This window comes from Lissotriton helveticus, chromosome 5_1 (assembly GCF_964261635.1).
Source record: "Lissotriton helveticus chromosome 5_1, aLisHel1.1, whole genome shotgun sequence".
Classification (NCBI taxonomy): domain Eukaryota; kingdom Metazoa; phylum Chordata; class Amphibia; order Caudata; family Salamandridae; genus Lissotriton; species Lissotriton helveticus.
Genome location: NC_136065.1, coordinates 916971087 through 916997835, shown reverse-complemented (window position 1 = coordinate 916997835; position 26749 = coordinate 916971087). Strand labels below are relative to the sequence as shown.

At 43.5% G+C, this 26749-nt stretch overlaps 1 protein-coding gene across 1 annotated transcript; it reads left to right on the top strand.

The window, feature by feature from the left end:
* Positions 1-5345: 5345 nt before the first annotated feature.
* Positions 5346-8524, top strand: FGFBP3 (fibroblast growth factor binding protein 3). Its single transcript, XM_078641130.1, has 2 exons — positions 5346-5430; positions 7277-8524. The coding sequence occupies exon 2, from the start codon at positions 7327-7329 to the stop codon at positions 8110-8112; it is 786 nt and encodes a 261-aa protein (XP_078497256.1). The 5' UTR covers positions 5346-5430; positions 7277-7326; the 3' UTR covers positions 8113-8524.
* Positions 8525-26749: the final 18225 nt, after the last annotated feature.

Below are 26749 nucleotides of genomic sequence, written 5' to 3'. Positions count from 1 at the left end.
AGCAACAGCTAGAGGGTTGCACAGCAACAGTGTGAAAAGAATTAGAAGATGGTCTTCTAATTGTTACAAGCGCTGTGTGTGGCTGCACATGTTGTGAAGGTGGCAAGACAATTGTAGACTGAAGCCTATCCTGTTTGTTTGCTTATATTTCAGTTTCTCAAACCTGTCACGCAGGGGGGAAACTGCCGTCAGCGCATCACCAGCAAAATTCTTCGCAACGGCAGCTATATCCACAGGACAAGGGAGCACATGTTGTATTGGTCATTGGTCATTCTTATGTACGGCGTATGAAATCTGTTTTTCTTTTTTTTTTTTTTTGCAGAGTTTTATATAGCGCGAACTAGACCCGAACCGAATCATGTATCAGAGCGCTTTACATATTTTCCAGTCACGTTACATGAGGACACTCTTTCATTTTAGGCACGGGGAGATTAAGTGATTTGCCCAGAACCACAGGAGGTTTTGACGTCGTTACCGAGATTCGAACCCAGATCCCCAGGTCTGAGGTCGAGCGCCCTAGCCGTTAGGCCAACTCCTCTCTTTCTTGCAGGTAATCACAGACAGAGAGCTGAGCAGGATGGTTTCAAGGTTTCTTTCCATGGTAAAGGGGGTCTCTGCCTCAGTCAGTTTAGGGGTTTTGTTACATATCTGTTGAATAGACACAGTCCGCCACCCACAATAGTTATCTTGCATTTGGGCGAGAACAATCTTGTAAATCTGGGAAGTAGGGTCTTGGTGGAGGATATAATCTCTGAAGTAGGCAGTTAGCTAAGGCATGTCAGGGCTGCACCATAGCTTGGTCCCAGATGATACCCCAATTAAAATGGAGGGAGGGAGATTCTGTGAAAGCGTTGAATCACTCGGTAAAGAGGATCAACAATAAAAAAGAAAAATTGTTCAGGTTCCCTCAGTTGCAAAACATAGCGCATGGGTGTGTCAGGGGGGAAGTGTGCTTCTTAAAAGGCGGGGTCCATCTGACTAGATTAGGTAATGAAATCCTATTGGAAAATATAATGGCTTGGCTAGGGAGTGTCAGGGCTGGGCATGACCTTTCAGTGTAAGAGGATAGGGGGGCCAGATAGTTGTGGAACTTCGCTTGCCTGTGGCGGTAAGGTCATGATTGGTGAGCAGTCAATTTAAAGTCCTTAGGGGGCAGCGTCATTCTTGAATGGGGTCGCCCAGGGGGAGGGACAAGTGGTCTCTCCTAGAACTCCAGGGGCGGTACATCTGGTTGGCTGGATGGGTGCGGGGAGGGGGGAGTCATGCTTTCTTTAGGCTGGTTTGCCACCCCGCATGGGCACAATGACATCACTAAACGGCGCAGAGTGCAAGGGCCCCCCTTTTTAAGGGAGTTCATGGAGCGTACGGGGGTAATCGGGGGGGGAAGTACCCTCTCGGTAAACGGGCCCTCTGCGCAGGCGCACTCCTACGGGAGGGCGTGGCTAATTGATAAGGATCTGACACCAGTTAGCGACCTTGCCGTAGGCCCAAATAGGATACGCAGAAAAGTCAATGTATGATTATGATTCAGATATTAGACTCGGATAGGAAATACTTTCTATTAGAAGTATGTTAAGGTTAGCCATCTGATATCTGTACATATGAATTGTAATCAAATCTCAAGTACGTTTTCTGTGTAAAAATGTGTAAATATTGTTTATTTCCATTTTTATTTGATTTTATGTTTTAATAAATACGGCCGGGGGGGTTGTACGACCCCCGCCTCCAAAGAAATCATCTCTCATGTCCATTTTTAATAAATATTGGTTAAACACAAGGCGGGGACGGGGATGTTCGGTAGTCCCTAGCCATAGAGAAAGGCGGGGCCGTCATCGGCCCCATAGCGGTTATGGCGGGGCACCAGCCCCCCCTCCCCCTCGCCTGCTATCCATGGTGAGGCGCGCCTCGCCGCGTAATCATGATGCGGTGGGTGCGCCTCATCATTGATGGGCCCAAGGGGCTCCCAAGTGACCCGGAAGCGATTGGATCGCTTCCGGGTCAAGGGGGAGCAGGGGTCAGGCAGGTTAGAACCGGCCTGGCCAAACATGGGGTTTAAAAGACCAGGGAGCGCGGGAGGCGTTCTCTTGTTCCCGCGCTCCCAAGCCTGCCCTACCCAGCCTTCTACGAGGCTGTAATCTTTTTCCCCACCCATCATCCCCTAAAAGCAGATATTGGGTATTGTATTATAAGGTTGTTTATATTGTTTTTTCCCAATGTGACAGGTGTGCCATACGATTGTTTTTGTTCCTTAGAACTTTTTCCCGTTTGTAGGTCATCAATCGTCGTATTTATTGCTATTCCTTAGTCAGGCGGTAAGGTCATGATTGGTGAGCAGTCAATTTAAGGACCTTAGGGGGCGGCGCCATTCTTGAATGGGGTCGCCCAGGCGGAGGGAGAAGTGGTCTGTCCTAGAACTCCAGGGGGGGTACATCCGGTTTTCTGGATGGGTGCGGGGGAGGGGGGAGTCACGCTTTCTTTAGGCTGGTTGGCCACCCCGCATGGGCACAATGACGTCACTAAACTGCGCAGAGTGCAAGGGTCCCCCTTTTTAATGGAGTTCATGGAGCATACGGGGGTAACCGGGGGGGAAGTACCCTCTCTGTAAATGGGCCCTCTGCGCATGCGCACTCCTATGGGAGGGCGTGGCTAATTGATAAGGATAAGCGCCTCTTCAAAAAACTGACCCTGTATTAACTCTGCCGCTCACAATGAATGTAAACGACACCAAATTGGGGTTTGAACACACTTACGTAATGTTGCAGTTTCAGCATTAATCATTACAAATGTGCCTTTGGATTCAGTGCCGAAATCAACAACCCTCTGAGGCCACAGCTATCTTCATTAGGCTTGGGTGATGCCGTTGAAATCCCCATGCTGACAGTATCTTCGCTGGCACTCTGTGAAGTGACGGCAGCACCTCGCCTGCGGGCGCGTGCACACGTCCACTGGCCTTTCCAGGCCCGACTGGGCCGAAATCATAAGTATTAGGAAATGGCTTTAAAGATTACGGGGCATATTATCAAGCCCGCGATAAAAGCGTTAGCGACTTTTTAAAGTTGCTAACGCATTTTTTTTATTATCTCACTATTCTCAATACGTCTCTAACCGGAGTTAGAGACGTATTCTTGACTTCATCTATCGCCCTCGCGCTGGGGGCGATAGATAACGCTAATGGGATGCAGGGTGGGCGTTCCCACGTCCAACCACATGTAGAATGTGGTTGGAGGTGGTAACACTCTATTATCAAGGCAGGCGTTGGGAGGAGAAGACCTGCGATAAACTTGTTTATCGCAGGTCTCCCAACGCCTGCTTTGATCAGGTGTTAGGCATTGTTAACATGGGGGTGAGGATCATAAAGCTGAATCCACCCCCCCATATTATCAAGGCACACATTAGCGCGTGACAACAACGCTTGTTTTCACATGCTAATGTTCCCTATTGCCGACTATCGCCGGATTTAATATCGCCTACGTGTTGCGCATTGATAATAACGCGCTATCACGGCAATAAAATTCGGCGATAGGGGAAATGTGCGATGTGCGTTTTTTAACGCACATCTTGATAATATGCCCCTACGTCTCCCTCCACACAGTACCCTTCCTTAAAGCCCCTCGTCTGGCCACTCCCAACTTTTGTTATTCTCAGTACAGAATCAGTACTGCTGAAAGGAGGGCATTTTAAGGGTACTACTCCTCATGAATTCAGACACTGGCACCATTCTAGCTGCTTTAAGTCAGTACTTGACTGACTAGTCTTTAAGTTATACTTATTACAGGTCAAAACCATTTTGGTTCACTCTACACCCAAGATTCACATTTTAACAATTTCTGGGACAAAACGTAGCTCAGGGATTTTGCTCTACAACTGCAAACAATGCATTGCTCGAATATAGTTATTGCAAGATACAGAAAAAAGCGTATTCTAATGCACTCCAAACTGGTAAACAAGTAATATCTGGTAGATAGACTTACAGAAAAACAAGGGATGTATTGTAAGGGGTGTGGGGTATGATAAAAGGTGCAGTGGCACAAGCTCCGAAGCCTTTCCAATATGGATGTATCTGACTGGCATAGTGGCAAATGCAGCCTCAGGGAGCTTAGAAAAACATCTATAAATCTGAAATGTTATTGTACTGAATAACAAATTCATCTGCCAAAGACATACATTCATACGGGTGGAGGACTGTTGCGGGTCTTAACTAATTTATTTACGAAAACATTTGCAGACGAGTACTTATCTAAACTTGGACTAAATGCAATGTTTGCTAGTTTGCATTTGCAATTTTATTAGGTTTGACCTCATACTGCTTTGATCGGTATCTGTCATGGCTCATAGCTGTAATACACCTGCACAATAGAAAGCAGTTGCTATAAAATTGGGACATTCCTTTTTGCTTCATGTTTGATTGTGTTTGGGATCCTGGCTTTTGACTAAGACATAATCGTGCACAAAAATTAATAGTTGAATATCAAATCAGGAGTTTTTTCACTTTTCCCAATGCCATTTCACAAATACAACACAACCATGCCTCCATTAATTTCCACGTTGCACACTGTGCCATTGAACTCAAGCAGTACCTCACCGAGGAGGGCCCAAGAATAGTTTCGAGTGGATGAGATTAATTCAAGATTTTCAGTCATCGTGTTTTTTTTGTTGTTTTTTTTTTAATCAGCGGATAGTCTGATAAACACAACGCTATTATTTTCTGTAACTAGTAGGACAGCTTTTGTTAAATGTTGTCAGCCTGCATTACACAGTAAGTACGCTAGGTGGTAGCAAAAGCAATAAACGGGGAACCGCAGTTCACAGATCATTTGACATGTTTTCAAATAAATGCAAATCACATACATGTTTTGGACAAAAAGTTCCGTATTCAGAGAAAATACATCATCCAAGTACTGACCGCATTTATTGTTCAATAAAACGTGTTTCATCTTGAGAAGCAGGCAACTTCAGGCGAAGCTCACGTGAAACAAAAACATCCACTATGTTTCTGGGAAAAATCTGCTAAAGCAACTTGGTACCTTGAATAATGCATTCCCTGAGGAAAAGCATGATTCGATCGCTAGCTAACTATTCTTGAGGCACACACAGCGATGCACACCTAGACGAAGTGCATGGCAAATATGCCATCGCATGCTGTTCAGATTTGTATGCGGAAAATGTGAAATGTATAAAAGCCTATTGTTGATCATGAATATGTATGTCTCTACATAATTATGCAAGTTCTGTCCCATTATGCAGCCAGGTTGTTTTCCAGGCCGGGGTTACATTTGCATAAAGACGCCCTGGGCGGGGCCTCTCGTGGGGGGGCGGTTCCTCCCCATCAGTGGTACATGCTTTCTTGTTGTGCCTTTCTTTTGAAAGAGCCCGCGCGCAGTGGCTCGCGGTTCACTTTCCCGGGACACTCGAAAGCGACGCTCGCGCACGGTAAGACACGCTACTGAGTTTGAAGCCAGCTTCCAATGGCGCGTGTCTCGCGCTGGGGTCGGGTGTGACGCGGGGCGCGCGCAGGTGCTTTGGGAACCGCTTTGAGGAACTGTAATAAAACATTTATTCCGCAGCTAAAGGTAGAAAGGGCAACTTAGACTGCAGGAAACGTGCTCCACAGCACCCAGGTTGGATAATAGAATAAAGCCAGATTAGGGGTGCAGCGGGACCCTCGCACTCCTGTGCCCCGGCCCAGCTGCACAATTCAGGCCCCTGTGTCAAACACGATAGTTTGTTTGCATCCACGTTTTAATGCATTCAGTTGCAGCAAGTGAGTTTTATAAACGTGACCATCCTCAAAGGGGTTGGGAGGAGTAAACTTGCAATGCGCGTGCCTTTTGTTTTCACCCAATAGAGGCCTTTTTGCAGTGATGGGCATTAAGCGAGACGGTGAGATCTGTACGCTTTTCTAATAAATGTATGCATGCAAAGACTGGGGACGCTTTCTACTATACAAAATGTGATGGATAAGGATGTGCGTCTAAGTAAACACGTGTGTGTATGTAAACATACATGTGCACTGTTTGAATTTTTCTGGTGTTTGACACCTAAGATTCTTTCTTACTGAGCGTAAACTTTTTCGGCAGCCTAAAAATAGTACATTATGAGGCATATTTAAATATATCACTATTGTGAAACAGGTGTTTTCTTTCAAAACAAACTACGAGTTCGATCGAATTTGCGAGTGTGCTTTTTTTCAAATATATACATTGTAAAATTCTGCTTCTACTACATTTCATGTGATTATGTACAGCACAGAAAAGGTTAGGGGGCAGAATTACAAGGCCCTTGCGCCACTGTTGAGTTTTTTTAACAAGGGAAAAGTGACGCAAAAGTTGCGCAAAGGGCTTGTAAATCTGCCCCCAGATGTTTTAGATTCAAAAGCTTGTAGCCATCTTACTTCTTTTCCGATACACTCTCTCGTGTGCAGAAGGAAATTCTCACCTGTTTTCATATTTGTATATTTGTTGAATAGCGCGTTGAAGTGCTAAGTAGAATTCACAAGTGCACGTGCCGTGTACTTCTAATGTACTGGCTGCACAGCGGCCCAGCCCTCTGCCTTCTCGCCGCTATTGCTGTTATCACAAGTGAACGATATGGTGTTGAGTCACGTGTGCATGGATCCTAAGAAGCGCCCAGATGGCTTGGTGGGTTTTAGCGCTACATGAATATCTTTGAGGACGATGATGAGTGTATTGTGCATAGTTCTGCACATTACTAACGAAGGGCACAGAAGTGTGCTGCTCATGTCGCAAGAGAACGCACGCATGTGTGTGTGTGTGTGGAAGGCCATTGGCTGTGGTGTGCGTGTCCGTCGCTCGCGCCTCTGTGCGAGATTTCTGCAGAAATGGAAGGCGGACAAGTGCTGAGGTACATCTCACGCCTACACCACAGAAGCACGACATTTTACTTTGGTGGCCTTAAATTTTAATGCGTATTAAAAGTGTTCCCCAAATAGTACTGGTATGGATGTCTGTGTGGGTGCGCGTGTGTGTGTGTTTGTGGGTGTGTGCGCGAGTTTCTAGGCATGTGCATGTGCACTGAGCGTGCATATTCGCCCATGCACATATTCATTCAGATTGCTCATTAGTAAATAGTGCACCTCCTCAGTCAGGGGAGTGTCATCAAATGTGTTTATATTCGCTTTTGATTATATATGTATCTTTGCTTCACTGTAGTGTATACCTGTGTTTCCTCAAGTTGATCTAAACAGCATTATGTACAGATATGCAAAAGTGCAACCAATGAACACATCAGTTTTTTACACACTTTGTTTTCGTTGTAGGTTTGTTGGCCTGCGAAGAGCCCTCCCTCCTACTCTTGCACAGACCCTTCATGCTCGGATGCACTTGGATTTACATAACTACCCCCCAGAAGGGATCTAAAGCGATGAGGCGTTCCCACATCCTGCCACTCATTCTCCTGCTCGGCTGCCTGAGCACTCTTCAGAGAGTAGCCGCCAAAAATGAGAAACAGGCCAGCAAGAAAGGCGGAAGTCCGTCATTTGCAAGATCGGGCCAGTTTTCCACAAAGGACAACCACGCATGCGCCTGGAAAATCATTGGCGACGAGTCTGTCAGCTTTGTTGTGACCTGCACCCAACAGCAGAACCAGAGCTATGAGTGCGCCTATGAGGGGGAGCCCCAGCGGTGCCCTGCCTACAGCACCAAGGCTAAGCAGTACTGGAAGCATATCCTGGGCAAGATGAGGAAAACTAAGAGTGCCTGTGAGGACAAAACTCTCAAGTCCCGAATTTGCAAAAAAGGGGCGGCCACTGATTCCCAGTTGAAACTGGTGCAACAGAGTCCAAGTGCAGTCGAAGGAGGTAAGGCCAAAGGCAAAGGTCGCAGAGGGGAGTTGGAGATGGCTCAGGAGCCAGGCCCAAGGGCCTTCTCGGCCAATCTGGACCCTGCTCCAGAAAAGAAGGGCAAGGCGGGAAAGCAGAAGGCCGCTGTGAAGTCTGATGGGAGTTCAGCAATGCCCGCTCCATTGCCCACTGATGTCACGCAGGCTACCCCCAAAGATGAGATAGTTGAGTTAAACGAAGATCTGGCGCAAGAGTACTGTGCGGAGAATTTGCACTCGCTTTGTTCCTTCTTCGTCAACTTTTGGAATGGCTAAACATCACTGCCTGTGCACAACTGGTATCATTAGAGTAATGTACATTCCAGGCAACTCACCTAACCCAAAAATATCTAACCTAGGGCTGCTTTGGAAATCCCTTGAACTGGTATATCTGGTGAAATTCTAATATGACTGACAAAGACTTCCATCATTGAACATGCCTTTGAATAATGCTTACAATTTTAGGTAGAATGGGCCTACAAGCATGATGGCCACAAATTGTTTTATTTCTAATCGCTCTTATTGAGCGATGAAGTGAAACTCCATGGGGAGGTTTTTCACTGTAGTATCGTTTTGTACTTTAACAAGAATGTTTCTTGCATGAGCAGTATTTAATTTTCTAACATTGAACTTGTGATGTTTGCCCTCTGCTGCCATATGTAACAATAAAGACTGCTTTTTAAGTATCTATCTGTTTTTTTAACATTCCTTTTGCAGCTGACTTTCACAACAAATAAAAGAGGTCATTTTTTTTGGGGGGTGGAGGGCGCGACGTGCGGTGAGTATGGTCACAATAAATTAGATTGGACATCCCTTATAATGAATGGTCTAGCTTACAGACTGCTGTCTCAACATCTATATGTTTTTCAAAACATCCATTAAAGATTGCATAAATATACACATACATAAACAGGTTATCGGTCAGCCGTTGTCACCCATTGGTCTGTTCAAGATGCTTCACACTTTACCCCCCCCCCCCCTCCCACCACTGCAAACAGTACGAGGCAATGGGTGAGTCCTCTTCAACCACTGACTCTTTTCATGATGAGTGATGATCTGTTTTTATTTCGTATTTTTAGTAGTTATTTTTGTGATGAATCGTTTTTGACTTATTATCAGTACGTTGTTGTTTTGAAAACATTCGACTGTCACCTTTAGACAGCAGCATTTTTACTTTCCATTACTTTTAAACTTTTAATGACTATTTCACAAGCTTGCAAAAACAAATGATAAAGACATTGCAGGCTTGCAAGCACCAGATCCATTGGGGTTGCCAATAATTGTTAGGTTTGGCTTGGTGGATAATGCTTAAGGCATTCATGTTCCAAATCATTTTGGGGACATACGAAAGGGACAACTTGTGTTGCAACTGGAATTGCTTGCTTTGTTGGCTTTGTGATTGGTTGAGCTACTGTTCATTTTCCGCATGTGATAATATCTGTTGCAAATCTGTTAAACATGATGTTTTCAAAGGGACATCTCAGAAAAAATATAGCCTCACAGAAATAATTAGCTCCAGGTTGTGCATTGTCTAAGCACCCTCTTTCTTTTGCACATTCCAGTGTAATTATGTATTTCATGGCAGCTTCCAGCCTGCATTGATCTGTGAACACTATCTTTGAAAATGGTTCAGATTAGCAGGGTCAATGGAAATAAGTACAATTTATTCGATTGCGCACTTTAAAGGGGCAACCAAAGACTAGTTAAACTGCCAACATCATAAAGAGAAAGCATGACTAAGGGGTGGCGGAAGGAGTCACACACCTCATGGGGCCTCTCACGACCATAGTGTGCTCTCATGCTTTAAAGTGAGTTCCACATGACGGCACATGTACCCCTGTATGTTGTTTGTCTACATGGGAGCCTGTACAAACACCTGGTATAAATATTGCACATTCCCAGAAACTGCTTCCAGACCTCTAAATAAATCTTTATTAAATCATTAGAAAGAAGGTTATTTGCCTCCAAAAATGCCGAGGGTGAACTGCTTCTCTGGTCCAGATATGTTTTTTTGTGTGCACTCTTTAGTCCTGCGTATATAATGCGCGCCCTTATTGGCCCATGTTGCCTCGTGTCAAGTATGGTTGTCAGTGTCTCAGCACTGACGCATGTATGTTTTTTTTTGCTCTTTAGGCATATGCAGCTTTATGTCTGTAGGGCTATGTGAAAATGTCGGCTGGGCTGTGTGCACGTATGCCGACTGCATATGAGCCAACATGCTGTGTACCTCTCTGGGCATGCACTACACAGAAGCCAGGCCTACGGGCTTTGTCACAAATACCTGTAAACGTCTGAAAATAATAGAGTCACCTTAGTTTCAGGTGCGTTCTCCATCTGAAGGTCCTCTTAAATATGAAATGAGGTAATCGATGATGCTGAAATCAAAAGATTCCGCCACATGCCACCGCCCCAGATCCTTCCAAACAGTGAGATGCTTCTGGCCACATAGTTATGCAGTCCAGTGTGGACACAAGCACCCCGCAATCCTGGTGGGGACGTTTATTGTAGTGAATGCACGCTTTATCGGATGCTGAGCCCCTGTAGAACAATGACCCCAAATGTGAAGCGTGTCAGAGGGCTACGAGCCAAAGCTCATCTGTGGGCAGTGTTTAATTTGAGCAGGTGGTTTCCAGTGCTCGGCACCGGCACTTAATTGTCAGCACCAGTACCTATGACAGTTTGTCACATGGTGGTGCTTTTTTTTTAATTCGGAGATGGGCACACAACTGTTGTTTATGAATTCAATATACATTAAGAACGAGTAATACCTGGTGCCAAAGTCATTCTTGTAACTTTGGGGTCCTAGAATTGTCACACTTGTAGGAGTGTGGTTTATTAGTTATGCTTTTACTGTAATTGACAGCGGCAATGGGCAGTGCAAGTTGAAGTGGCTTGCTGACTAGAGCCCCGGCACTTAATAAAAAAAAAAAATTAAGCACTGCCAGTGTGGGATACCACAGCACTCACAGTTGGAGTGAAGTTTGGCGGTTTAAGAGGAAAACGTGCCTTCCGCCACCACATAGAGCTACCCCTGCCGTGGGCTACCCCAGACCCCTGTTGAAATCCCCAAATGGCTTCGGGGAGTTTAAAGTGGTTATGTGCGGGGCGTCATCACATATATCGCATATACTATTCATGTTCAAGGGTAAGAAATTAATTGGTGCCCGATCACAAACCGCTCTAAATTCCTGTAGAACTAGGTGCACACCTATACTGAATTTGTCATCCAATCGCTGGCCCTGACCAGAGCCCAGGTGTAAGTTTTGGAAAATGGCAACTCTGGCAGATTTCATTAGTATGTGTAGGAACCCCTTTCCAAACACCTGCATTAACCACAGGCGGCATCCAAGGTTCATACCATGGAAACATGGTTACTTCTGTTTTTTTAAAGTGATTTACCTCTGTTTTTCGAAGTGGAGTATACATGTAAAATCTTTGTAAAATCCTAAAAAGTACCAACTTTGTGGATGTTTTGAGCACTTTCCGTAACTAATATCGACACAAATTCAGAGTATCCAGGGATCGTGGCAGCTACCACTTCTTTTCAGGTAGATGCCCCTGAAATTCCCTATACTAACCCTGGCTCGCAGGAATTTTGAAATCAACTACAGGGACAGGAGGTAAACACAGATCTAAAAGTCCTGTTTCCTTTCTCTGTTTACCCCTTCTTGCCCTTCTCCTGGGCCCTAAGGAGCCCATAGAAGGCTGCTGTGGGTTTTCCAGTCGGACAAGAGTTGAGGCATGTGATGTGATCAGCAAGTACATGTGAAGTCACCTCTGTTGTACTCGATATTGAGACACCAGATCTGGATCGTAGCTGGTGCTGCAAGGAGGGGACTGACCCTTAAACCAGACCGCAGCATGGATCAACTAGTTACATCATAGACAATTGTCCTTTGATTCTATTCATCCTCAGATCTTCCCACCCAAGCAAAAAAAATACTCTGGTGTGGATAGCATAATACTCAATGAAACACTGGACCTCTAAATAATTTTGAAATGCAATGTCTTATTCACATATTTATGATACAGTAAATGATACAATCTAGTGCAGGTGGTACAAGGTGCAGAAAGTGCTTGATACGCGATAAATCTTTACGAATTTACATATGCAGAACCATCTCGGTGTGTCATGATATTGTACATCGCACTTATATAAAGTCCACTATTGGAGTCATAATTTGACACAAATACCCAAGTGGCAACCCAGAGAGTGTGGCGAAGTTTCGGCCATGGATGGCATTTTGGATGTCGCTTAGGGGTCACCAGGGGTCTCAGCTGCGGCTCAAAAACACAGGAGAGTCACACTTATTTAGAAAAAAGGGACAGGGTAGTATAAACTCCAACACAAAACGGATTCCCTTTTTCCTCCTAATTTATATGTATATCTGTATGTATATATTTACTAAGATTGCACCTTGCTATCCGTGGCACTGCTTTTGCGACCCCTGGCATCAGAAGTGGCAACATCAGTGCCCGGAACACAGGGGCAGCTCTTCCTAATGGGCGCTGGTTGGAGCTCCCCATGCCTGGTTTCTGTCAATGTTTTTATCAAACAAATAGTGAATAATATTATTTACTATTAGCGTAATAAAATTTGGAGTGCATTAGCTGAAATATGACCCTGTCTGGAAGCTAAGGTAAGTAAAGTGTGGTAAAGTTAAGTGTATGTTAAGTGTATGTTGTTTGCATGCTTGCGGGTGAGAGTGTGTAAATGTTAGTATGTGTAAGTGTGTGAGTCAAAGTAAAGGTCAAATGGGTGCGTTGTCACTTCCGCTCCCACTGGCATTTTAGTGAACTGACATCCATGGTTTCGACTCTAAAGGAATGAAGCAGCGGGTCACTTCAGGACAACACCATCCATCTAGTTCTAGTCCCCTCAAACATGGCCTGCACTAAGCCTGTATGCGCGCACAAGCCTCCTGGCGCTGTGGGCGCACAGGAGATGCTTTGGACCAGCCGTGGCTCTTGCAGGTAAGTGCGATGGGGCCGGGTTGGGAAGGGGGGGGGGGGATTCGACTGCTGACAATGAGGGAAATTGAAATAAATAATTAATTCCCCCTCGTCGTCGTCTGTAGACATCCCCCACTGCTCTTACCTGCATGGGCCGCGGTTGCATTGGACACGCAGAGGTAGCGAGAATGGGACAGTCACAGCCCTACATCTGCACTGCCTGGGTTTCAGGGCCCCGTATTTTGGTGCTGTCCTTTTAACCCCTGCAGTGCAGCACTGGATTGAAAGCAACATTGGGAATAATAGGCCTTGCACCTATTTTCAAGTCACTGTGTGTTTCATCCCTCTCTCCTCCTTCCTAGAAAGGGCGAGTTGTGGCATCCTTATTATTAATGTATTGATGTGTACAGTACAATTGATCTTGCAAGGTCTGGCCCAGAGACAGCTTTAGCTGTCTTTACAGTGTCAGTTTTAGCAAAAAATCAAAACTACAGATGCATACATCTAGGGGCTAGTTCTCTTCACCTGTAGGTCACTGTTAGCGTCTGACCACTACAGCATCCTACTGCCATATGGGGATATGGTTAAGTCCACTTGATCCATTGGCTGCCTTCTACTCTGTGATAGTTTCTGCCTCATTGTAAGAGCGGTACAAAAGAGGGTGGTGAAAGACGGAGCATCTGAACCAATCAAACACTCACACCCAGTCAACAGATCTGGGTTTAATCCATCACCGTTCTTTGGCCCACTCTGCCACCCCAGTTCAGACATGGCCATATGCAAATCAGTCTGACCCTGTGCCTCATGGGACCAGTCCAGCCCGAACTGCCAAGCCATGCCTTCCCTGGACCGGAAACAGAGTACAGCTGCCTGGAAGGAGCGGATTCCTGTTCCAGGACGGATGTACATTGGCTGCAGGGCCACACCATTATTTTTTTTATATTTTTTCATATTTTTTCTTCCATATTGCATATGTTTGCAAAAAGTAAATACATTACAAATTTGCAAGCCTGTTGGATTTAACAATCCTTGTTTTAATTGCAACTGCCAATGTGCCTGTAAGAGAAAAAAACAAGCTAATATTTTTAATAGAGAAGAGTGCATTGAAACAGGTCCTACCGCTTAAATTATGAAGGACCCTTGCTTATTCCGAAGTCTGGCGCTGATTTGTGTGGCACAGTTTGTGTGCAATAGGTAACTGTACTGTCGGACTGTGACACTCCGGTTGCCAGGCCTCGTTGCCAAGACAAAGGTCAACGCGGCGCTACACGAGAATTATAGCACAGGCACAGCTTGTGCTTAATTGCTGACAAAAATACTGTTGGACGGTTAATAAAACGCTTCGCATCACATTCAATCAAGACCTACGCACACCAAAGTGTACCAGTGAGTGTCCTAATTTGTGTTTTTTGCCCCAGTTCTGGCTCCAGGCGCAGAGCATCCTGCGAATGAACGCTGAGGTCGTTCGTTCACACTGTCGGAGTGCTTGAGAAAAGAGTTATTTTGGTTCTCTGATTTAATTTACATTTTTGAACCATAATTCAGTGGCAGCTGGTATTTGAAGACAGGGGAGGAGAGGGGGGTGGGAGGGGCGGGAGAATGAACTGTAAAACATTTAAATACATACTTACCTGTCTGCTGCCCCCGTCGCCACCGCCTCCTCTCGGTCCTCTTCCTCACTTCCAGGGCAGGAAGCAAGATGCACCGACTCCCAGCCTCCCGATAGCCAATCACAATACTGTAATACAGCGTTGTGATTGGTCGGAGCACCATGGATCAGCCGAAGATTGGGAGGCTGGGCATGTTCTCCATGAAGGGAGTACATGGAAAGTGCACTATAGGGAGTGCAACCTACTCCTCCCCTCCCTCACGCTCTGTGAGAAGAGCAGCCCGCCCACAAAAGTGCCGCAGCCAGAAAAAAATAAATGTAAAAAAAAAAAAAAAAAATATTTTTCCTTTAGTGACACTGCTTAAAGCAGTGGGACGACGCTCCTCCACCTTAACAGAGGAGCCGCCACTGCCATATTTGTATTTTCTAATGCACTGACTTCCATCTCTTGAGTTTCACAGTCTTCATTATGTTCTATGCCTGAAACAAAAGTTTTTTTAGGTTTCAGAGAAGCGCCATGCGCTCTGCCAACAGTGGACGCAAAGAGTGTTTGGGTAACAATAGTATGGTGGTGCAACTGGGTGAGTGGAAAAAACCTTTCTAACCACTCTGAAGTATGTCAGCGAACCACTGAACCACCAGCAAATATAAACAGGAATACTCTATGCACACAAATCAAAATCTCATACAGTAGTGTCTATATAGACACACAAAGTTAAATGACAAAGCAAACAGAAATAAACAGAAATCTGTGCGGTATCACTACAGTTCAGTTCTTTAATTTTTTCCTTCAAAACCAGCTGACACGTGTTTCATCGCTTTGAAAATATGTTTCCGCGAATCCTCAGGGCTGAATAAAAGGCTGTGTGAAAGGGATGAGGTCGCTCCGCCGGTGATAGTTCCGACCCGGCAGGGCCCGTGACCTATTATGTCACTCCAAAGTATTAGGAGCTGTAAAAAACAAAAAAAGGGGATTATTGATGAGTTCCCCAGAATATGGATCGTCAATTTGAGACACCGTTATATCAAGGAATCCTTGCGCGGTAAAATCTCAGTTGCGTGGTGTGCGCCCCAGGCGTGGTTGTAGGGGCTGTGAGCCCGGGAGCCAAAGACTCCGTAATCCCTCTGGAGCAGGTGATTCCTTTGAAGGTTTGCATTTCGTTTGTAGCGGAAAGAAGGGCCGACCAGTCTTCTCCCGGGTCGCCGTGTTCCAAGATGCACCGACTCCCAGCTTCCCGATAGGCAATCACAATACTGTAATGCAGCGTTGTGATTGGTCTGAGCACCATGGATCAGCCGAAGATTGAGAGGCTGGGCATGTTCTCCATGAAGGGAGAACATGGAAAGTGCACTTTAGGGAGTGCAACCTACTCCTCCCCTCCCTCACGCTCTGTGAGAAGAGCAGCCCGCCCACAAAAGTGCCGCAGCCAGAAAAAATGAAATGATAATAACTTAGAGTTATTATCATTTTATTTTTCCTTTAGTGACACTGCTTAAAGCAGTGGGGTGATGCTCCTCCACCTTAACAGAGGAGCCGCCACTGCCATATTGGTATTTTCTAATGCACTGACTTCCATCTCTTGAGTTTCTCAGTGTTCAATATATTCTAGTTTCTGTGTGCACTTCTCACTCATCTAATCCATGCAACTCCTTGAATTCTTTCTCTCTGATTGTCACGCATTCACTTCCGGGTTAAGAATAGCGCAGGTGTGTCGTTAGCATGTGAAACAATTACTCAGCTTTGGTAACAGCAGATTTGTTTCGACCAGATGTTAAGTACCAAGTACTTTTGTGCCCCTGGGCTAGAGAGGACATGCAAAAACAAGGGTGCTGTCTGCAAATTAGCTGAGTGTGTGTGATAAAATGGCAGTGGAAGTCCAGAGGCATTGACAGGGGCGGACTGGCCCTACAGGGCATCAGGCGTTTCCCCTGGAGGCTGGAACGGTGAAGGCGGGTTCTGTTACAGAGGACCAGTTTTGCAGGGATGCTGCAAGATCAGTCCCCAGTGACATAAGCAGCAAGCAAGCATTTCCAGCCTCCGGGGCCAAGCAGTGCTTCTCCAGGGGCTGGCCTGAGTCAATTGCCAGGGCTACTTGGTGTTCCCAGTCCGGCCCGCGTATTGACTCAACTACAGAAATATGATATTTACAGTCAGCCTCAATGCCCAGAATTGCTTATGGGCAAAAGCAATAGCAAAATATTTATACCCGAAGGTAGCTAAAGCAAAGGTGAGAGTAAATGGACTGATCACTTTACAATATAGGGAAGACCCTAATGGCAAAAGTAAAACCTCATAAAGCAAACCTATTTGATGTGCTGCCCACGAAAACACATTAAGAGGCAATGGAAAATAGTGCTACACGGGAAGTGTTTGAAGGACTCTATTTCAGGCAGGCCCTGGATCGGTGAAACCTTTTAATACTTGGGGTCCCAAAAGGACTGCACCAGAAAACATCCTTTAGCCCCTCATGCCCCCTTGTCCTCCCTCCTGATTTACCAATGAGGTGGGCTTCATAACCCCGTGAGTGGAACTGGTCCCCATTACAGGTTTTTAGGGAATAACAGGTGGGAATCTCTATTCCTGCACCAGTTCTTGCATGTTTTACCCAGTCTTGAACCCAGATACTTCACATTCTTTCAGGAAGAAAAACATAATCCCTGTGCTGTTCCCACAGGACTGTAATCCTGATGGGGCCTTTAACTTGACTTCCTGGTCCCACGAGGAATAAAAAGCTAATGCGTAGTAAGGATCTTGTTGCCATAAGATTGGAATTAGATCTCAGTTGAAAAATACGCAGCGGACGGAAAGATCGTCCGCCGGTTTTCTGCCCGGTCGACATGTCGACTGGGCGGAAAAGGGTTCTATATGGTGGCGATGTCTGAAAGACACTGCCAGCCATATTACCATGTGGGTTTACAGATGCCTTTCAGTGGCGGCATTGCCGCCACAGAAAGGCATGCAGAGTCTGCTTGGGTGGCCCGTTGCGGGCCCCCAGGGACTCCGGGCGGGTGCACATGGGGGGTACCTATGGTACCCCCCTGCAGTTCCATGCACAACATGGCAGGCACCGCGCTGTGCGGATAGGTCTTATCTTAGGCTCAACCTCGCAGAGTTAAAAAGAATAATCTATTCCTGTAATAATATGCGGGCAACTGGCCCAAATGGCATCCCTGTGGCCATAATAAAGTTGAATCCAGATAATTGCAGGTTCATCTTAACCCCTAGGTTTAACATGATCATACTCTCGCTGTGATAGTACCCTCATGGAAAGGGTCGATACTTCAAACATTCTATAAGAGAGGGCCAACGATTCCCCCAGTCATTACCACCTTATAAACCTCAGGATGCAGATGGAGAATTATTTGCAAAGCACCTGCTATCCCATCTGCAAGTGTGGGCAGAACGATCAAATGAATTATACTTCCACCAGACAGGGTTTTGGCCCAAATGTAATACAACTGGACACCAGTGTGGCCTTATCATTGATGGGACGAAAAGACTGTGCACATAAAAACAATTGTATGTATGCTTCATTGATTTCTTCACAGCCTTTGATAAGGTGGATCGAAATAGGATTTGGGGGAAGTTGTGTAAGTAGGATATCCCTCCTGGCCTCTTAGACCTGCATAGTAACACCTGGGTGAGAGTTAAGCTGTCTGATGGCAATTGTTTATCTCCAAAAATGTCCACTCACAATGGACTGAAGCAAGGATGTATTCTGGCCCTACTTCTGTTTAGTTTATATACATATCTGACATTGTGGTACATTCCTTGGTTGATGCCCCAAAACCGAAAACTGGCGGGAACGAAAAGTTCTTTTTTAGCATATGCATATGACTAAGTTATCTTGTCAACCACCCAGTGAGGCCTACAAAAACAATTGAGCAGAAAGCAATCTTTTAATATAGTAAACAATCTCTGCATTAATTTCAGTAAAACCAAGGTAAGGTCCTTTGTATGGTGGAGCTCCAATTGTATTTGGACAGTAGGTAATACTAAGTAAGAACAGGTTCCAGATTATACGTACCTGGGAGTTACGATTGACAAAAACTTAAAATGGAAAAGCCATGTTGAGATGTTAAGAAGTAGAATTTTAGGTGTAACTGGGACAATAAAAACGTTCTCAGTGGTGCATGGGATAGGAAATCGATCCACCTTTAAACATTTTAGAAGACCAGGATTATCCTTGTTCTTTTATATAGGTCCTTAGTTTGGAGTTGTTAAAATAATTCAAGAATTGGACACAATTCTTTTGAATTCCATCGGAAGACTCTCTAACTTAAGGCAGTCAACATTACAGTGCCACTTACGTTTAGAATTTGGTCTTACGTCTTTGGTGGCCAAGGCCGTTATCAATACAATTAATTATTTCTTAGATTGCAAGTCTGCAGCAATCGACACTTTAAAAGTAATTATTAATAACGCCATGGCGACTAATATGCACGAGGCACTGTTGTCTGAAGGTTGAATCATTAGGCAGCTGTCTACATATAATCTCACTGCATTGGGGGGGTCTTAATACACATTCCCAGATTAGCTTGAAAGGCAGAAATAAAAAAAAGAATTAAATATGGAGTCTGCAGCAAGACACAAGTTCACTAAGTATTCTATAGAAACCTATACCTTTTAAGATAATGTTATATCGATTATAATATGCGAGCCAGGTAGAAGAATGTTTATATGCACTTTAGGTTTCTTTGGGCCATATGTATCAAGCTAATTAGCATTCGCAAAGGGCGAAATTCTGTGAATTTCGGCCTTTGCGAATGCTAATTTGACAAATGATATGTATCAAACATGTTTGATGCAAAATAAGGAATTTCAAAATTTGCTATTCCTTATTTTGCGATTGCACTTAAGGAATCACACATTTTGTGATTCCTTAAATGCAATGTATCAAACAAAAAATATCCAAAAAATGCCATTAAGGATTCGCAAATTACTACCAACTTCTAGTTGGTGGTAAGTTGCGAATTCTTTACAAAAAGCATTTTTCCAAAAAACCAAAGGTGCCATATGACCCCCATACATGCCCTTAGGACATGTATGTGCGCCATATGCCCCCAAATGTCTTTCTCAGGGGTGCAGCAGGGTGTTCTTGAGACACCCCTGCACCCTTGAAAAAATTCCTAATTTGCGATTAGCAAATTGCTAATCGCAAATTGCCCCTTCATTCCTATGGGCCTCCTGGCCCATAGAAATGAATGGGTAATTTGCGATTAGCAATTTGCTAATCGCAAATTAGGAATGGGAAGGAATCGCTATTGAATAGCGATTTTGTACATACATACCGTTTTGCGAATTCCAAATAGCGATTCCTTAAAATTCGCTATTTGGAATTCGCAAAACGGAAGTATGATACATATGGCCCCATATCTTCCTTTTAAGGATTTTAATGGCTCTTGGACTTCAAAGGGTCAAACTTAAAGTACGTGCAGTATGTGTAAAATGGCCTATGAGTCCATTGAACAAGTTATAGGTTTGTGTCCATTTTTCTTAGAGGCTCAGAAAAAATCCTTCAAACCCATTTTTAAGGCTGAAGGCATCATAACTATTTCAGAGGCATTAGTATTCTGTTTTAAAGGCAATACACAAAAATTGGTGGCACATATGGTAACATGCAAAGCCAGGATCTCAACTTGTGGGGAAAAAATTCTCAGATTGCGTATACTGGCAGGGATTAATGCAGTACTTTTAACCTTTGTATTTGTTTTAACGTAATCATGATCAATTAACTTTTAGTATATGTTGATGTTATCTGTGTTAAATATTGTATACAGTTTTTAGCGAAACTTAAACAAACAATTTAAAAATAATTCATTCATTCATTCATACAAGGTCATGGCTTAAGTCAGTGCCTCACAACAAAACTAAACTTTTCTGTACATGTAGAACAGACTGAGCATCCCCGATGGTTCTTATTCCTTTTCTGAATTCTCTATTGTAGATACAGCACAAACCTTTTTATTCAGTGAGGAAAAAACAAATTGGTTTTTCACAAAGGGGCACTTGCCTTCAAGAAATCCTTTTCATTGCTAATGCATGGAGGAGATTCATGTGCGAAGATTCACACAGCTCTGCACACAATGTTCAGTTCTTCTTCTTGAATGTATGGATCAATGTAGGTACCCTAGTTTTTCTCTTTCAAGAGAACTGGCAGCTGTCTTTGCACACCAGCTCCTGGATGATCCATCTCTGATCAAAGGGCACAGAGGCCCTTTCTAGTTAATATTTATTTATTTGGGAATTTTGTTCAGTTATTTTAGACAGATGAACAAGAAGACAAACATACATCGACTAGTGAGGAGAAAGGGGACATTTGAGTCCGATCTCATGAAGTAGGAAGTTATGGGGCATATGTACGTTGTGGTGGCGATAGGGGCTGTGCCTTATGTACAAGGCAGCGTTAAGCCACTTAACGTGGCTTAGCGCTGACTTGTACATAAGGCACCCTTTTACGCTATGATTAGAGTGAAAGGGGCAAGCAGTGGGTGTTGTGGTAGCGTTCCACCACAACACCCATTGTATTTGACAATGGTGGCGTACATAGGAGGCAGCACCAAAATGAAGACAAGGAAAACCCTGGTCTAAGGTTGGCGAAACGAGGAGAAATGCATTATTTCTCCTTGTTTTTGCTTTTTCCATGTGTACTGCCTTGTGCAGCACACATGGGAAAAAGCAAAATGCCATGGTTTATTTATGTACAGGAAGGTGTCCCTTCCTGTACATAAACAAACCTTTTAAATTAATGCCATTTTGTCACTTTCATGTGTGCTGCAGGACCCAACACACATGAAAGTGACAGAACTACATTTTAGGAGTGTTTATGTGCAGGAAGGGACACCTTCCTACACATAAACAATCCTCCCCTGCACACAGACACCCTTGCACTCTGGTGCAAGGATGCCTGCGTTAGCGCTAAGTTTGTTAAACTTAGAGCCATCACAGGGGGAAACGCAAGGCTGCACCACATTCTAGTAAATATGGTGCAACCCTGCGTTTCCGAAGTGGCGGAGCGTGTTGTAAAGCCAAGGAGGCTAACAACAGGCTCCGCCACTTCCTTGTATATATCCCCAATGTGTGCAGGGCCGGACTGGGAACCAAAACCGGCCCCAGAAAAGTGCTAGGTCGGCCCCCCTGGGGGAGGTTGGGGGTGCCACCAAGCTCTTTGCCGGGGCCAGTTTTCGGCCGATTTTGTTACTGGGCCGATTTTGCAGCTATACTGCAAAAACAGCACTGTAACAAAACCGGCCCCCAGGGGCCCAAAACCGACCCCCAACCTTGCGGCACACCGGGGGATTGCCCGGTGCCCGCAACGGTCAGTCCGGGCCTGAATGTGTGACATTTGGCAGTCAAGACCCCTCTTGTGGGTTAAACTCATTGAAAAGCAGGTCTATAAAGCATGGCTTTGGGACATTTACTGAGCAACTCATGTTTAGCTCTGGGCGGAATTTCAATTACACCGGAGTATTGGAGTAATTTTGGTAATTCACATTACACTTTGACCCTGAATTACTAATAATCACGTGATCCCTCCTCGTGTTATTAAGAGTAATTAGTGGGAAAAATCCTAACCGAAGAGCAATTTAGCGAGTGCGAGTGGCTGATCGTGCTCACTATTTGTGTTCTGTGGCATTTAGCACTGTTTCTTAGCGCAAAATGGTTCCTCATGTATATTTTGGATGCCAGGGTGCATTTTGCACTAAGAAAATAGTGCTAAATGTTGGTAGTAAGATGAGAGGAAATTGTACCGCAAAAGGACATTTAGCGAGTACGAGCTGTCTCTCTCGCTTGCTTTTTGTGTTCTGTTGCATTTCACACATTTTCTTAGTTCAAATGCATCCTCGTGTCTGAATTGTTGCACTAAGAAATAGCGTTAAATGCAGAATTACTCTTCTAATTGAAACATAATTTTGCTGAGTTTTTAGGTAATTCCACGTGATTACACTACACTGAATTACATGAGTTACGTCCACCCCTACTCATGATTGAATTCAGTTTTCAAGGTAGGGTTTAAGGCATTTCAAACATTGGGGTTATTGTATTATCATGTATTTCATCCCACTCAAAGCTCATTGACTAATCAAATTTGCAGAAGCTGAGCAAAGGTTTCTATTTTGGGCACAGAGTGGTGCTAGTTTTTCCAGGTATTGCGGTCTAAGTATCTGAAGGCCTTAAGCTTGCAGGGAGGCCTTTCAACTTGATACTTTCATACGCTGGAAGCCAGTGGAGAGCAGTGGTGTAAGGTACCGTGAGGGTGCCCCTCTGCAAAGTACATGGAGAAGGCCCCCTCACTCAAGCGCACCACCTACACATTTGCTGAGGGGATCCTCTGGAGCTCGATGCCTCCCCGCACTGTGGGGGCTTATGTTATGCCACTCAGGGGCGGCTCTAGGCTCATGGTGGCCCTGGGCAGGAAGTGTAGGTAGGTGGCCCCCAGAGGAACAGGTAGGGGGCCCCTGGAGGAACTCAGGCGCGGAGGCCAGTGAAGAGGGGGGGTCAGGGTGTTTGGAAGTGGAGCAGAGCCGGAGGCCGCCAAATCCCTGCCAGGGGCCGCCACGCAAATATGTATCCATCCTCAGGGGATTATTATATTAAGGATATATATTGGTGTGGTGGCCCCTGGGGTTGGTGGCCTTGTGCAGGTGCACAGCCTGCACATGCCTAAGGTCGCCCCTGCGCCACTGGTGCAGAGCACCCAGGTCAGGTGTGCTATGGATGCATGGGCTCGCAGAACTTGAAGCATAACCTGGTGACCTCGTTTAGCATCCTGTATTATCTGGACAAGTCCTGCTCCCAGGCGCCACCTGTAGGGAAGTGCACCTAAGAGCAGAGCCCAGGCAAGGAGGGCTGTCTGAGCAAAAAGCTTGGGTCTCTGCTCCAGTCCGCTCGCAGCAGCAAACAGACAATGCCCATATAATATATATAACTAGGCCGGCCGTTGAACTTGCGATTTTATTTTCAGTGGTAGGGAAGTGCTTTTTGTGGCAGTAGGCCAGGTTTCATGTGTATGAATTTGCAGGTGCAATCCACATCACTTATCAATTCTTTATAAAAGATTAATAACAGCAGTATATAGGGCTCTGTGCTGGAAGAGCAGCAGGGATTGTAGGACAGCAGGCCTAGAATAGTAGGGTGTAGATTCATGTACATGTAGAGCATGGGATGCTGCAGTCAGAGATTATGGGGCCTTTGTGAGTTATAGATTCATAGTGCTAAAAAGGGGGCACTTGGAGGGGATTGAAGTGCACTGGCAGAGCAGTATATGGGGTACTATGTACTGTAAATCTATGGATATTTTGTAGGTTATTGTTGATCTGCATTGGCCGCGCTGTGAATAATGTCGGAGTAAGAATAGCAGCTGGTTCCACAAGTCAGGACTGACTTGCATTTTTATAGCTCTGAGTGGGTTCCAGAACATGCAGAAACACAAATTTGACTTTGGAAAATAAAAAGCACAAATAGCGTAGTCAATTTTTAACGAGTAGATCCATAAATAATGATGGATCCACTATGTCAGAAAATTGACTGTTTAAGCTATTTGTGCTTATGGGATAATATATGTGGGAACCGCATTTAGCTTTAATCAGGTTGGTACACAGTTTAAATATTGATTCCTAATTGTCGACCTACACAAATATCGTGTTGGAAATATCGAAGGTACAGCATTTCGATGTCAAGACTATCCTTGGACAGAATATCGACCCTTAGGTCAGTAATATCGAATTTATTTATATCGATGTAAGTAATATCGAAGTTAGTAATATCAATAGCATATATATCGATGTAACTAATTTCGATGTTACTAATACCGATATTTGTATTATTTTTATGTATTTAATTATGTATGTGTAATATGTTTTTGTTAAGTATTTTTTTTAATTATATGTGTATTATTTTTATATATTAATAATGTTATTTTTAAGTAAATTTAATGTTTTAGTACCGGAGCGGGTTGTGGGTATATAGGGGAATAGGGTGGGAAGTAATTTAAATATACTTAATTATTTAATAAATTTTAGGAATTATAAATTAATTTAAATTAATTTTTGTTTTTATTTCTGTAGCGGGTTGTGGGTTTATAGGGGAATTGGGTGGGAAGTAATTTAATTGTAATTAATTAATAATTTATAAATGGATAATTATTTTATTTATAATTAGTTATTAATTGGCAATTAATTATGTAAATTGATAATTTATTTTTTTAATTGGTAATTAATGTTATTTAATTTTTTTAATGGGTAATTCATGTTTGTAATTGGGAAATAATGTTTGTAATTGGTAATTAATGATTTAATTGGTAAATCATTTTGTTAATTGTCAATTAATATTTTTAATTGGTAATTATTTCTTATTATTTGGAAAATAATTGTAATTAATTGGTAATCAATGTTTTATAAAAAGTATTATTTGGTATAAAAAATAATTTTATTGTTTAATCATTTTTAATTGTGAATTAATTTTAAATAATATGTTTTTGTAATGAAAAATATTTTAATGTTTAATATTTATTATTTGAAGAGTAATATTTATTAATTAATATTTATTGGTTTTGTTGTTAATTTATTGTTAATTAATTATTCAAATGTAATTGCTTTTAATAATTATTAATTGTTTGTAAATGATGTAGATTTATTTTAAAATGTAATTATACATTTTTTTAAATATAAAAAGTATTTATAAGTATGTTATATTTAAATTCCACGCAATCCAACACTTTCCCTACTGTTGCACCCTCTGGAGTTGGAATAGTAATTTTTACCCCTATGCTATCCAACGCTTTCTCTACTCTTGAACCCTTTGGAGTTGGAATAGTAATTTTTACCCCTACACTAATCAACGCTTTCCCTACTGTTGCACCCTCTGGAGTTGGAATAGTAATTTTTACCCCTACGCTATCCAACGCTTTCCCTACTGTTGCACCCTCTGGAGTGGGAATAGTAATTGTTACCCCTACGCTATCCAACGTTTTCCCTACTGTTTCACTCTCTGGAGTTGGAATAGTAATTTTTACCCTTACGCTATCCAACGCTTTCCCTTCTGTTGCACTCTCTGGAGTGGGAATAGTAATTTTTACCCCTACGCTATCCAACGCTTTCCCTACTGTTGCACTCTCTGGAGTGGAAATAGTAATTTTTACCCCTACGCTATCCAACGCTTTCCCTACTGTTGCACTCTCTGGAGTGGGAATAGTAATTTTTACCACTACGACATCCAACGTTATCCCTACTGTTTCACTCTCTGGAGTGGGAATAGTAATTTTTAGCCTTACACTATTTAACGCTTTCCTTACTGTTTAATTTTCTGGAGTGGGAATAGTAATTTTACTTTCTACGCTATCTAATGTTTTCATTACTGTAGTTGTTTTTTGGACTTTAAATAGTAGTTTTATTTATTTATGTATTTAATATTTTTTGTATTATTTTAGATACCGTTGTATTTAATTAAGTTTAAAAATATTGAAAGTACCTTCTGTACTTTGGCTATTTGTGCTACAGGGCTGATGGTGATGGTAAGGGCCGTGGTGGGAGGTTTCTTTTGTAAGGAGTAAGTTAGTGATCCTCTCCTGGAATATTAATGGCTTGCAAACCAGTCCTAGAAAGAACAAGATAACACGCAGATTATAGTACTCCAGGAGACCCCTCTTGCGGAATCTGAGATGCTCTCTGTTGTCAAAAGGAACAGGTGGATTGACCTATGTATTACTACATCACAGTCTGTACACATTAGAGGTGTGGCATTAATTTGTAAAAAATCTATAAAGGCGAGACTAGTCTCTAAGTTGGTTGATCCTGGGGGTAGGTGGGCAATTGCATCTGTGATAATAGCAGGGGCCCCAATCACTATAATAGGATACTATGGTCCAAACCAGGACTACCCGTCAGTTTTGAAAATCCTTTTTTCCCACTTGCTTTCATTTCCTGAGCCGGTTATCTTGACAGGAGACTTTAATATAGCCTTGGATCCACTTCTCAACAAGTCCCCTTCCAATAGATCTACGACCTTATCTGAAACTAGGTCCTTTTTGCTTGACAACATGAAACAGCTAGGGTATGTGGATATTTGGAGACCAAAATCCGGGCAACAGAGAGGTGTCTCATTTCGTAATCACCGATATCATCATCAGTCAAGACTTGATTATATTCTGATTAGCCAAAACCTAGTTAATTTAGTGCAAACTGTTTCCCACCTTCCGTTTCACTTATCAGACCATGCGGCCATACATCTAGAACTGGAAGGGTTCCCTAAGAGCCCGCCGAGAAATTGGTCATTTGATCGATCACTGCTTTCTTCACTAGACGTTATTAATGTTTTTAATGTGAAGGCTCAGCATTTCATGGATAGTAATA

Bases quoted from the DNA above. Each gene is read 5' to 3' on its own strand.
- FGFBP3 (XM_078641130.1), top strand. From the start codon at position 7,327: ATGCTCGGATGCACTTGGATTTACATAACTACCCCCCAGAAGGGATCT.